Genomic DNA, 13,869 nt, shown 5'->3' on the forward strand with positions numbered 1-13,869 from the left:
TCATGCTTCTGCAGTTAAAAGGCTAAGTACCTCGAGCTCTACAAGGGCCGCCGTCTTTCTACTCGAATGCCTAGAGGCGAAAGGGGGCGCAAGCTTCTTTGAAAGCGGTCCATGTGCCTCTCGCATCCGGGTGGCCGACATGGCCCGAGAACGCCTTCAAGTACTCGAAAAGAACAGCCATTGGCAGACGTGCACGTGCTTCAAACCCACGTCGCTTAAATACGAACCAACCCATTCATTTGCTTCCATGTGGCTAATTCTGTGTGCGTGTACTAAGCAACACTTTAAGCTGTCGCAAACAAAGGGCTAAAAGAGGCATAAATGTGAATGAAAAAGTTGTATTCACCGTTCCATACACAGTGTTTTTATTCATTGCAAGGTTTATAAGCACGATAGTGGAGCACCAACTTAATGCACCGATCAAACCCGCAGCTCAAGCGCGCCAAAACTTGGAAATGTGAAGCAAGGCGCAGCTCTTGAAAACTGACGAAACCCGCGGCTCACAGGCGCTTCCCGCAAGCTACACCGTGTATCACACTGGAACGCGTCGCGCCATAACGAAGCATATGAAACGAAGCTGCGTCTGCTCGCCGCGCTGCCGCTCAGCCGCTGCGACTACAGCCGCTCCGTCGCATGTATGTGAAACAGGCTTGAGTCTTAGAAACGGTTTACGAATAACTAAACAAATGACGGTAGACAAGCAAGCAACAGACAGCTTTGGTGGCGCTCATAAAAGTTTAACCTTGAAATTTGGGAGAGATACTAACGCAAAATGCGAACCAGTAGCATAAAATTTTCTAATAGTGACTGAAAAGGAAATAATAGATAGCAAAATATAAGCAAACATCTCAGAGATACCGACGCGATGCAGGAAGCCAAGGCTGAAGAGTGATTGATGAAGATCTGTAGGGAGGCTTAGTGGCGCAAGGGCCAAAGTGCGCCAAGAAAGTCGTCATGAGTTGCGAATGGCAAAATTAATTGCTAATGCTCGTTATGATATAGCTGTATAGCGGCCCACATTAATTAAATTATGCTGTTTTACGTGCCAAAACCACTTTCTGATTATGAGACATGCCGTAGTGCAGGACTCCGAAAATTTAGACCACCTGGAGTTCTTTAACGTGCACCTAAATCAACCTACATGGGTGTTTTCGCATTTTGTGCCCATCCAAATGCGGCTGCCGTGGCTAGGATACGATCTCGCGACCTCGTGCTCAGCAGCCCAACACCATAGCCATCAGCGGCCCACATGTATTCACTGTGAAGCTTGTAAAATAGATGTCTATTAAAATTTTAATTACTTGCGTGGTGGGCTTAGAAAATAAGGCACTTTAGACACACTATTCAAACGAAGCTGTACATGTCTCTCGCACACTAAGGTTACAGGATTTGTACTCTAGCTGTACTTTGTCGACAAACACGCGATAAAAAAAACTGCCGGAGGCAAATGTGTGCGAAGTGAGTTTAGCTTTAATATAAAAAAACGCGCAGCCGGGCACGTCTCCCGGAGGTATGCAAGTTTCTTGCGCTAAATGGAGGCGTGAATGCATTGCCAATTTATACCCAGGCAGTTTGATTGGGCAGATCCTTGTCGCAGCATATAGTTTAAGTCCTTAAAGAATGTATAAGATGAATTTTATTTCACGGGCCTTGACTTTCAAAAAGCTTGAAGCAAGAACAGAGCACATAAATTCCTGACGCATCGTATATAGTATACAACGTCTGTAAAAACGTAAAACAATGACTATAATGGCTAAAATAAACTTTATTTCACAGCCCTTGACTTTCACAAGGTTTCTAAAAAACAGAATGTACACTAACCTTTACCTCCACGTACAGAGCCTTAAAAAACCTAAAAGAAAGCTTAGAATTTATTTTATTTCCCTGGCCGTGACTTCCACAAGGCTTGCAAGAAATGCAGTTTTTAAAAAGCTAATACAATGATTAAAATAGATCGTAATTCTAGAACAATCACTTTCCGAGGTTTAAATTGATTTTCTGCCCGCACGGTGCTGAACCTTTACGCAGTGTAGCAACAACTGTGCGCCAAAATATCCAGCTTCAAACCTGGCGTCTGCAGTAAGCTTTCTTGCACTTGCAATTTGTGTGACTTTATGAAGAATAACGAGATGCTGTTTGGTAATACATGGGACAACAATCACAGCTAGCCTTAGTTCGCAGACCAGTACTGTGAAATGCGTCCATCTTGGATATTGCTGGACAGCGCTTTCCGTATGGCGTAGGCTGCCCGCATTTCGTCTATGGACGCCGTTTGCATGACGTAATCAATAAGGCCCGGGGTGTCCGAGACGTAGTGGAAGGCTTCGGCGCAGCGCTGGGTTCGTTTGGTCCCCACTACGAAGTGCGCTGCGCACGTTGCCATGGCGCGGTTGCGGCGGAGCACGTCCTGCACAGCGTTGTAGTGTGGCGTGTAGTATACTTGCGTGTGGTGTAGCCAACATAGCGTGCGGTTTGCTTGCAGACCCAAAGCCAAGCTGCGCAACAGTTCATCGATGAGCGACAAGTCGCTGTCGCAAAAAAGTGAAAACTCGCACAGTGTATTATTGCCACACAGTGCGCTAGCCAATGCTTGTGCCTCTTCCAGGTTAGTGATCAGTCCCCTGTCTATATGCAGTTTTCGAATACTGACGTTGCGGAAAATTGCAGTTAGGAGGCGTCGTCGAATATGCACCAGTGTGACGGGTCCATCGACCTTCAGTTTGAAATCCCTCAGCTTGGTCGTTTGCTCCAAATAAGGCACCAAGTGCCCGTGTCCCTTCACCAAACCATCTGCACCGAGCCTAAGGGTCAGCTCTATCACGTGGCCCCAAAACGGCAACAGCATGAGTGCCCTGCTCAGGAGTTGACTGCATTCTGGCTGCATGGCGTTTATGCAGATGGATGTCATTTTCCGACATGGGATCAGCGCCTCGACTGGCTCTTGGACGTTGAGCGCACACTGCAGGGAGATTCGACTCTCCAGACCACCTTCTCGTATCATTTGGCATATGCTGTGTGCGTGTTCATTACGGATGCCAACGACACTGACCTTGCTCAGGGTGGTATTTTGACGAAGCGCCTGGAAGAAGTTCCAGCATTCTTCAAGGAATGATTTAGACAGGTCTACAGTTAGATGTTGCAGCCACCTGTTGTGCGCGATTGCATTTGTAATCGAACTGATGTTTCCCACCTCGCTGTTCGTGTAGTCCACCTCACAGGATGCACACTTGTAGTTTAAATAGCATTCGCACAAGTCGCCTCCTACTTCCGATGGCACGACCTTCAAACTACGCAGGGCATCGTTTTCAGAAATAATTAGCGGCATAAGCTCCGCGAAAGCCTTGGTATTGGTGAATCCAATTAGATAAAGTGTCGAAAGCCGCCGGGTGGTCCGGAGCGCGTCCATAATGACCCGCAAACCTGGCGTGCAGTCGAAGCAGCAGCGGTCTAGGATCAGCGACTGCAAGGTGGCATTAGCGCTTAGGCAGTTAGCTAACTGGCTGCCGTGACCCAAGAAAACACCCCGAAAGCAGAGGCATGCGCTCAGCAGCAGTGTGCGGATTGTGCAGTTTTGCTCCAGTGCCATGAGCAGCTGCTCTGCGACACTGGGATCTACGTGCGTATGAGCCAGTGAGAGAGTTCCTAAACTCGCTGTTGTGGAGAAATAGTTGCTTAGAAGCCGAACGCAGTCGGCGTTCAGAAAAATGGCTTCCAAGCGCAAATTCTGAAGGCAGTGGGCTGACATCAAAGCTCCTGCGAGACCAGAGAGCCCTTCGTTCCTCTCAACCACGGCTCGTAGCCGCAGCATGACGAGGGAGGGCACCTTCCGGATCAATATGTCGAACGGGATACCTGTGGGGTCCTTGTGCTCGTCGACGTAGAGAGAGATGACACAGAGATGCTTCTGAAGGACGGCATCGAGCAGGTGCCATGCCCAGGGTTGCTGATCGTGCACGATGTCTTGACGCAGGCGCAGGTAGGGCGCCTGCGTCAGCGACAGCGTTCCTGGGGATGTCTCCCGAAGCTCGAGCTTGATTTGTCGCAGGAGGCCGTTGATCTCGTTTAGTTGAGGAAATATGGAGCACGTGCCACCTTGGCTGTAAGTGCACGGAGTGAGGCTTTCGGCTAGGTCCATGGCGACGTAAAGCAGCGAGCCAGAGAACGAGCGAGTCCGTAGAATCAACCAGATTGCAGCTGCATAAGAAAAAGGAAAGAAGGGCGTAATGAGGTTTATTCGGAGACAGTAACAATGTGCGATGTGGTGGCCTATTTAGCTTTTTTAATTGTATTTCTATGGGTGAAAACGGTCGTTAATGTAATTGTGTTCGGTCATTATTTCTGTCACACGTGATGTAGAGAATGGCCTCCTAAAGCAGTATTTAGCCAAATAAGCTAGCCCAGAACCGTATAACAAACCTGACACCGACAAAATTAAATCCTTTGAGGGCTCCTGGCCGTTTGATGAGAGTACCGGTTCACATTAGGCTACAAACATTTTCTCAGTCACGAAGTAGTGTCGGCATGTCTGAGCATCGGTTAGTCTGCCACTGGTTGCAAGAAAAAGAACTGATATTACTACCCGAAATTACACGTAACTGAATAAATTGGGCCATACGGAGACTGGATAAGCATACTGGAAAAACGCGCCTCGGCATTTGGGGGAGAGGGCATGGTACCGCATTTAGGAAGCTTGCTCTCAAGTTGGTCGTAAACGTTTTCAAAGACAGCGCTGTGCCTATGGCAGTATGGATTCAATTTTACACGAGGGCGCATCAGAAAGTCTTTGCCCCTATGTGTTGTAGCCAAATTACGGCAGTAAATGCGAAGTAAACACATCCATGCCAAGCCGTGGGTTTTTCTTGGACCGGCATGGCTTTATCTGCCGGTAGCTCCACGGTACGGCGCTGCTGTCAGCTAGTTGTCGAAGATGGCGGTTGTGCTTCACATCTCTACGGCCTACGAGCAATGAAGCGTGATTCGTTTTCTATGGATCAAGGAATGAACGCTCATCGAAATCCACAGGGAAATGCAGCCCACGTATGGAGAAAGGTGTCTCGCTTGAAGAAGTGTGAGGTGGCGGTGTAGCTACCTTACTTTAGCTAATGCAAAATAGGGGCAAATACTCTGATTCGGCCGGACGACATGCTTTCCAAAGTAATTCTCCATGAAGCGGGAACTACGTGGCGTGACTGACCCATTTTAGGCACGTTGATCTGCATTATCTGTAGGCGCTCGCGCCATATAGAGACGAGAACAGTACCTGCCGGTGCCGTCGGCGGCATCTCTGTTTACTCATTTTCTTTTGGTATGTCGAACGAACTGGCCCAACAACTCGTGTGCTTTATTTGTATACATGTCATATTGCGGTTTGTCGGAATCGCGAAACTCAGTGCCGTGAGAATGTGTTGTGGCGCCACTCTTAAAGCTAATGTGTGTTGAGTGTTGGCCTGGTGGGAAGTGTTCGTGAATGTACTTGTAGTGACTGTCTCTAATTACACTTAGTTTGGTTGCTTAGTGCTTTTTCCCCTTTAATTTATTTATTCCATTGGAGTATTTCCTTTTAATTTTTTTTTTCACGGGCACCGGTTTCTGCTGCTTCTTCTATTATCTCTTTTAGAGACACGATAGTCAACCCCCATCAGCGAAACAAGTAATAGAGGGCTGCTGTGCACGCCGTGACACGCCGGCTGACACACGGCCGTTGACGCGTGATTGACAGACGGCCGTGTCACTGGCCTTGTGCACCAGCACTCCTTCATTCTCAATTCGACACCCTCGTCGCTAACACCCTTCGCTCGTTGCAGCACCCACCCGCCTAACATTTTCTCTCCTTTAGAAGAACCTTACCTATATATACTGTGGCGAGGAAAGCATATGTCGCCTTGAAGACAAGTCCACTTGTCCAAACCTTTGCTGCTTTGTTGCACTACGTGGACAGGTGGGCGGCTGGTGTATTTCGCTTTTTAAGTGACTCAATCACGTTACTGTGAGCCTATCTCACGGTTTGTTTAGAATGAAATGTCGAATATATGTACCACTGGGGTGACTGCGTATGTGCCACTTGGTGTGCCACTGGGGCAATGGGAATGCGCCCGTGCGTTTTAGGCTGCTTTCCATCCTATATTTTGCCATTACATATATTCTGTCGTATAAGTATGAACACTACAGCATATATCTACAATAACCGTTCCTTACACAACATTTACAATACTCACTTGACCGCTACGTACAAATAGTAAGTGCTTCTGAATACGTAGATGTCAATTACACTTGCGTCCGCCAAGATTTTTTATGCAGATTCATGGCACATAAGTTGCAATAGTTCTGCGACCTAAATCGGGATATGGGAGAGGTGTGGAGGGGTGGGCAATTTCAGGGCTGCGCAGAGTTATTCCTAAAGCAGACAAATCTTCGCGAGCAGTCAAAGGCGACATTAGCAGGTGCTTGGTGATCATGTTAGTGGTAGAAGCCAAAGCCTAAACTTATCGCTGTCCTTGCATGCCGCTGCCACGCAAGATGCTGATCGTCGTTATCGGTAAGGAAGAGTCCGCCAATACTGATCATAACTGGAAGGTGGAATGCATGTCCTGAGGGAATAATTGGTGACTGGTGATTTTGTCGCATGACAAGTAAGTGAGAGCGTCAAAATTGTTTGTGCGACTTTTTAGCGGGTTTACATGACTTATGCAGTTACAGAAAGCTTGTGTGCTTCACAGAAACAGAAATACAGCTAGCATTTGCGCACGAATAGTTGAACTGTACTATACTTACGACGAATAGGGTTATGTCGGTTGTTTCCTGCATTGTACATTCCCTAGAGAACGGCGCTAAACGTAGTAGTTCACAATTCACTGGTGGTCCTAAGCCACCAGCTGATAGTGGGCGCCTGGGTTAAGAATAATGGGGTTTTACGTGCCAAAACCACTTTCTGATCATGAGGCACGACGTAGTGGAGGACTCCGGAAATTTCGACCACCTGGGGTTCTTTAACGTGCACCTAAATCTAAGTACACGGGTGTTTTCGCGTTTCGCCCCCATCGAAATGCTTCCGCCATGGCCGGGATTCGATCCCGCGACCTCGTGCTCAGCAGTCCAACACCATAGCCACTGAGCAACCACGGAACCGGAAATCGCCACGCGCCCTCGCACAGTCGCCGTTCCCACCGCCCCTCGCCGCCGCAAGGCTGCCAAAACGCAGTGCGGTCGAAAAATAAAAGATTCTTGGGCTTTACGTGCGAAAACCATCATCTGATTATGAGAGTATTTTGCGAATAGGGGTCCTGGGCCGGAATTCGCGAAACGCTCTTTGAATCGCGTTTACGTGTGTCCTGTGCCTAGCGCAGTTTAGCAAGTGTACCAATAATTAGCTTTGACCCCCTGGGCTTCTTTATCGTTCACCTAATGTATGGTACACGGACAGTGCGGTCGACGCTCGAGGAACATTATTTAAGGATTGCGAGAGTGTACGTACACACATGCGCTCGCACAAGTTCGCCTTGCTCCAGTAGAGCACCGCAACACCATATGGATAGCTTGCGAGGGGAGCCCAAGGATGTAAGTAGAAGTAAATGCTTCTGCATTTAGTGCCTTCACTTACCAGCCGATGTCTGTCACCGCGCCAGAACCAGAAATCGCTGTCCTTAAACAGCGTCCAGCCGTACCGACCCCGCAGAACGGCTTTCGACGATCCGCTCGCTGTTCTCGCTGAAGGACACGCCATGCATAGGAGAGATAATGCTGTCGCCGCCCGCTCCCCTGTCGAGCAGCTTTGCGCGTGCCACGCACATTTCTTGCGCAGCGTTTGTACGCTTACTCATTACGTGGTTGCAGATGCTTCGAAAGCACTCACGCGTGCACGGATTTCTCTTCCTGAACAGCGACACTACTGCGTGGCGCGGGAACACTTTCCGTGAAAAAGAAATCTTGCAGGGCACCGTCTTACTCTGAAATAAAAAATAAAGTCGCTCCACATTTCCGCGGTCGAATTATTGCGTTACAACATTTAAAACATCATCTGTTCGTGGTTTGAACGCCTAAATCAACATTAACTATGTGATGGGCGAGCGTAGTTTTCTTTTTTCACGCTACAAACACGACGGGTATAAAGAAAGAAGTAAAACAAACACGGCACAACTACCAGTTTCCGTTTATTGCAAGGAAATTTGAAGTATCCTTGCAATACCTGTGAGAGTATTTAGCGAATGGGGGCCATGGGCCCGAATCCTCGAAACGATCTTTGAGTCCCGTTTACTCGCGTCCTGTGCCTAGCGCGGTTTAGCAAGTGTACCATTTATTACCAACTCGCCGAAGTCCGCGCCCTGTGAAGACTGTTCATCACCCATAAATTGCTCTAATCCTGAAGAACAATACATGGTCATTCGCCGATAAAGAAAAAAAAAAGGATTCTCTCCTCATCGGAGCATTAGCGGTTTCGCCACCACACACACACACAAAACGTCATTTTCATTTCTGCGGTCTCAAACTTATTGCCATCCCATGTCGTTGCAGGTCACATCAACCGCGAGCGTCATGCATCTGTGTGGAACGCAGAACATCTATAGGTCCAGATTGGCTGAAGCCAGCGCTAACTGACGGCTTACTCCTGCTATACCGAAGATTGTCCAGCTGCTGGTGCTGAGCACACTCACTTACTCCAAAGGCTCCATTCTCGACACTATGACGATGGCACGGCACAATTGTGCGCTATGTTGACTGTCTGATTGGCTGTCGAGATGTCACGCGCTCTGACATTTGTGCCGGGAAGCGGAAGTATTGCAAAATGCAATTCCGCGTTTTTCATCAAGATGACGAAACGTCACGTGGAGCTGCAAATCTTATCGCCTAACACTTTCTTCTGGTCCTTGGAAGCTATATTTCGACGTTAGCGCTTCAAAAAAGAAAGGTAGCGGTAGCGTACAGAAGCCCGCGCAATGCATCTGCAATTTCGCGAATATGCGTTGGTGGTCCAAGATAGTCGCCATGTCTGCATACATATTGGTTGAAGGAATATCCCCTGAGGAGCGTCACAGGAAGGACTGTTTCGTAAACGTCTATTTGGCGCTGCTTGACGTTACGCTCGGCCGCCATTGCAGAGGTTTTGCGCCATAATTTGTGGGGTGACGAGCGACGCGAAATATGCTAATCAGCGGCTATGTGCAATGGCGGCCGAGACACATGCGTATCGCCGCATTTCCCCCGTCATTCCGGACCATGCAAATCATCTGCGCATACCGCGTGCTCATAACGTTTCCATCGCTCTCGGGTGGTGTTGGAATTTGTGTTTTGGGGTATCAATTTTTTAAAAACGTGCTTAGTTGAAAATAATACTGGTTGAACATTACAAACTTTCTGCGATGTTTTCTTTTTTACTTTTTCATGGCTGCTTTTCTGTTGTACATAAGGTGGATTTTTCACATCCTCAGACGGTATAACAATGGCGCCCTTTCCGTTTATAAAAAAAATGTACTCAAATTTCTTAGAATGGTGCGAGTAAACAGAGAAGCGAGCAAGAGATGGCAACTCCAGAGCTTGCGTCGCGCATGCGGATGCCTGTGGCACGCGCTACGCCATCGGTGATATTTGTCCGCGTCTCAGCCAGGCGAGTCGGGCTGAATTACGAATACGTTTCACGAGATAGCAATAAACCGGTCTAGAACGTGCGCTCATAACCACTGGTCGGTCGCGTATGCTGTCTCCAGGTAGAAGATAAGCTCGCCAGCACCAATACACAATGACTCATTCCGTTTCTCTGGAGCACGCATTCTCTGTAATGAAGCAGACGATGGCTTCTTCGCAGCAAACGACGTAAGCAAGAGGCGTTTTCGATGGAATAATCGTACGCTTTAACACAAAGCTTTCGCTCGGGCCCCACTCCGACGCGGCCTATACAAATACACGTAAAACGCAGAAACACTTTTCTGAGATAAATCCTGGAATGATTTTAATGATGTTTGTTGCATTTGAGAGAGAAAGGTAAGTTATAGTGACAGCTGGAAGCGGCATTTCTATTTATGGCCTGAATTTTGTTTAAAAAGTTTCAAAAATTCACAAGTTCTAAAAAATACAAGCACGAAGTTTATAAAAGTAATAGCTGTGTATCAAGAACAGATATCGCGCTTCTGTAAAGGGCACAAGCTGGATCATTCAAGCGGATAAATTCAATGTGTCAATTTGTTCTTACGTGAATTCCTTACGTTGTATACAAGGGTTCTGCAAAAGCTGTATTTCCATATTACAAAATTTGAGATTAATGTGTAGCATATCTATTTTTCCGCTTTAGATCTGCTATTAGATGCAATTGAATTAATTGTGATATCATTTTCATTTCTGAGTTACCCAGAGTTGTAAACTTGATAGTTTCATATTCTGAAAGGTTCCGATTTTCCTAAGTTTTAATAAAAGATTGGTAACCTAAATAAAAAACTCGAAACAAACAGTCACTAGATTTTATGTTTTTCTTTTAAATGCAACAAAACCTGGTCAAATTGGGTGCAGTCGTTGCCGAGAAAAACGAATTCTGCTGTTAAATGTATTGAGATAGGAGCACCCGAGCTATAGCTTCCTGTTAAGCTAGCTGCTTTATTTTATAGCGCAGCTCTTACACTCTTTAAAAAATTAGTACCCCTTGGGGCGTACATTGTCCGACAACGATAATCGTCATTTCTCTTGCCCGAATTTTCTTCCTTTACCGCTGCAAGCCCGGTACTTTAAAGTCACGAATGGCTTGCGTGTTATCACCATGCCATAGCATTCTCGACAGGAAAGTAGCGAGGGCAGCGTTTTCAAGAAAGAAAACACAAAGCAAGACAGATGAAGATTATTGTTGTGTGTAAATATACGCCGCAGAGGGTGAACTGCTTTAACCGTTTACTGCACCTTCTTGCATTTGCGCAACGTTCCGATGAATGGCGTTAAACACAGAACCAAAGTCCGTTTAAAGGTGCCAGAACAAGTTTTTGCATTTCCGCAACATTCGTCTAAAAAACGCGCCCCTTTGTGCTGCCATCTGTGCTCATCCTTCGCATCTTCTACCAAAACAAACGTGGCGGATGCTGCGCGTGCCCGCGAGCAGTGATACGGATAAGTTTTGCCACTTGTAAATGTATTTCTCCATAAGACAAAACCCACCAAAAGTTCCACATCCTCCTGACTTTGTAGATTAAAAAAAAACAATGTTATCTCGGAACATTTTGTTCCTGGCGACGCAACGTTCCTATGTTGCGCAAATGCAACAATGTGTACATGGTTCATTTTCTTCGGAAAAGTGAAATGGCTCCCAAATGCTTTTATGGCCGAGCAATGCCTCCTGATAGTGAACGCAGCGACCTTTCCAGGAGTGATGATAACCACGAGTCTAAATCCGTTTCGATTCAATATGTGTGCAAAATGTTTTCTGGTCGATTTTCTTCCAAAAGGATGCGGTGCATCCGCACGCTGCCGTGTCGCGTCGTCACGGGCACAGCCTTACGTCTGTGCTTCTATGTTCTAAATTTTGACAATTACGCGAAAACTCTGCATTGCTTCCTGGCTGCACGGGAATCTGCACCACGTACTGCACGAAGTGTGGGAACCACCTGTGGTGCACAAAAAAGTACAATTGCTTCTTTTTGTTCCACACTAAATTATAGGTGCACCAATGATTGTCACGTGCAAATAAACGTCCGAGTATGAATCGCACTAATTCTATCTTTCACCTTCAACTTCTTCTTTATTTGCATGTTGTTGCAAATACGCAACATACCCTTTTTCTGCAAATAAAAACCACAAGAATTCGCTAAAGTTAGTTTCCATGGCAGTACAGCTACTGTTATCCCGCTGTACAACTCCACAAAAAATATTTTGAGGAAACAAAAAATTTTGCAGTAAATGGTTAGGAGTGTAGGGGCCCTGTAAGGTAAAACTATTCCAATCGGTTTTTATTCCAATCTCCTGACGTCAAATTCACGTAACCGCCGACGCAAGCGTAGGGCGGTGACCCGCAGCATTGCCTGAACACTGCTCGTTTATCGGAGATAATTTTTGTTTGCTTTCAAAACAAAAACATTGCCTGCCTTGAGCAGTTTTTCTTATCTAATTGGCTGGCAAGAGCCGAGGAGCACGCCCAAGTGGAAAGGGTTTCGATGGAGGTGAGCCAGTGCACTGAAAATAGTTAACCGGATGAAGATGGGGGTGCCGGCTTTTGCGACTTAGCTTGCTGTGGCTGATCGAAAATCGCGGCAGCGTGAAGCGGAAGGTTAATGGTATCTTCGACTGGTCGCCCCCATCCCCCGAGGCAGAGTCGGGGAGATGTGGCGTTGCCCGACCTCAGAGGGAGATCACAAGCGCGCAAGCCAAATGTGCGACTTACTCTCGGAGGGGCTAATCGCAGATGCGAAACCACGTGACTACTGCCAAAGTCCGATGTTTCGTTTATCCAAAGCTCCGGCGGGTGTTTGTCGAGGCGTCAGCATGCAGTGGCCTACGTTGCCTAGGTTACGTTGGGCTGTTGCCAACAGCAGCGACACGGCGCTGCAATGACGTTTCAATTTCGACGACTGCTCCGACGACGGGCTCGGAGCGCCTCAGAGCGTTCGAAGATGGAGGAGAGCAATCGAGAAGAACCAGCCGAACGCAGGGCGGGCAGCCTCTTTCAACCAGTCGAAGACAACGCCGCTCGCGAGAGCGCTCCAGAGCGCTCAGAAACGACCTGCCGAAGATGGCATAAGAATGTCGCTAAAACAGAACCTCAGCAAAGAGTTGTCAGAGCGAGGTCGTAAATGATCCTAAAGGCCAATATAGCCCTATACTGCCACGCAAAAGGTTTTGTTATACACAAATCAACCCATGCTTTCCGGCAGGTGCGAGTAGCCAGTGCCTGAGCGATCCGCGGCAGCCATCTTCTATTGCTTTTGGAACGGGGCAGTCTCCGGCTATTCACAAAGGAAATCCAGTTTTGTTCGGCATAATCATACACCTTTAACGCGTACACATCACCTTGACGCGGTGAGTTTTCGCGGTTTTGTAGCGTCGAGTGACAGGAGGGTGAAGTGAGTGAAGCCTGAAACCTATTGTGCAATAGCAGAGGGCTAATGGCGTAAAGGCGTCGAATCAGAAATGATTATTCTTGCTTTGTTCGGTGGAATTGTACATAATCAGTGTGTACACGTCATATCAGGTTGGGAGCTATCGCGGTTTTCGTGACGTCGCGTGACAGGCAGGGGAAGTGGAGTTGGTCGAACAAAGTTTTTCACCAATCGCGCAGGGCTGATTGCAGAATCAGAATAGCTTTACGTTATAGGGCTCTAGGCGCCCGTTCTTGCGGGAAGCGTGAGTGTAACCGAGCGAAAGAGCACAGTGAAGGCTGAAAGAGCGAACGCGGAACGCCACGGGGGAGGAAAGACGCGATGAGGGAAGCCGAGGAGGTGAGTGCAGCAGACAAATTAGCCGGAATACGGAGGAGGAGGGTAAGAAAACAATTATGGGGTTTTGCGTGTCAAAGTCGCGATCTCATCATGAGGCACGCTGTGGTGGGCTGCTCCTGAATAATTTGGACTAACTGGGGTTCTTTAATGTGCACCTGAATCTAGGTACACAGGCGCTTTCGCATTTCGCGCCCATCAAAATACGGCCGCCGTGGCTGGGGTTCGATTTCGCGACCTCGCTTAGCAGCCCAACAGCATAGCCACTAAGCAACCACGGCGGGTACGTGAGAAGCTTAGTGCGGTGACGATAGCTACGAGATGGTGCCAGAGTAGAGCGCGTCGTCTGGGAGGTCTCTCGGCGGCGGCTGCTGTGAATCGCACCCACGCATCACCCACGCGCTGGCTCTGGCGATCTCCAGATCACCGAGGCAGTCGCGCCGCACTTCACTCCATTTGCAGCGCGCCGCAA

General features: G+C 47.8%; 1 protein-coding gene across 1 annotated transcript; it reads right to left on the bottom strand.

Annotated features, from left to right (window-relative positions):
- Positions 1–1,747: 1,747 nt before the first annotated feature.
- LOC135915756 (NLR family CARD domain-containing protein 3-like) lies at positions 1,748–7,881 on the bottom strand. The gene is made up of 2 exons (XM_065448877.2): positions 7,598–7,881; positions 1,748–4,194 (listed from the first exon to the last, which is right to left on the bottom strand). Exon 2 carries the CDS (start codon positions 4,133–4,135, stop codon positions 2,171–2,173), a length of 1,965 nt encoding a protein of 654 aa, XP_065304949.1. The 5' UTR covers positions 4,136–4,194; positions 7,598–7,881; the 3' UTR covers positions 1,748–2,170.
- Positions 7,882–13,869: the final 5,988 nt, after the last annotated feature.

Source organism: Dermacentor albipictus, unplaced genomic scaffold, assembly GCF_038994185.2.
Source record: "Dermacentor albipictus isolate Rhodes 1998 colony unplaced genomic scaffold, USDA_Dalb.pri_finalv2 scaffold_22, whole genome shotgun sequence".
NCBI classification, from domain to species: domain Eukaryota; kingdom Metazoa; phylum Arthropoda; class Arachnida; order Ixodida; family Ixodidae; genus Dermacentor; species Dermacentor albipictus.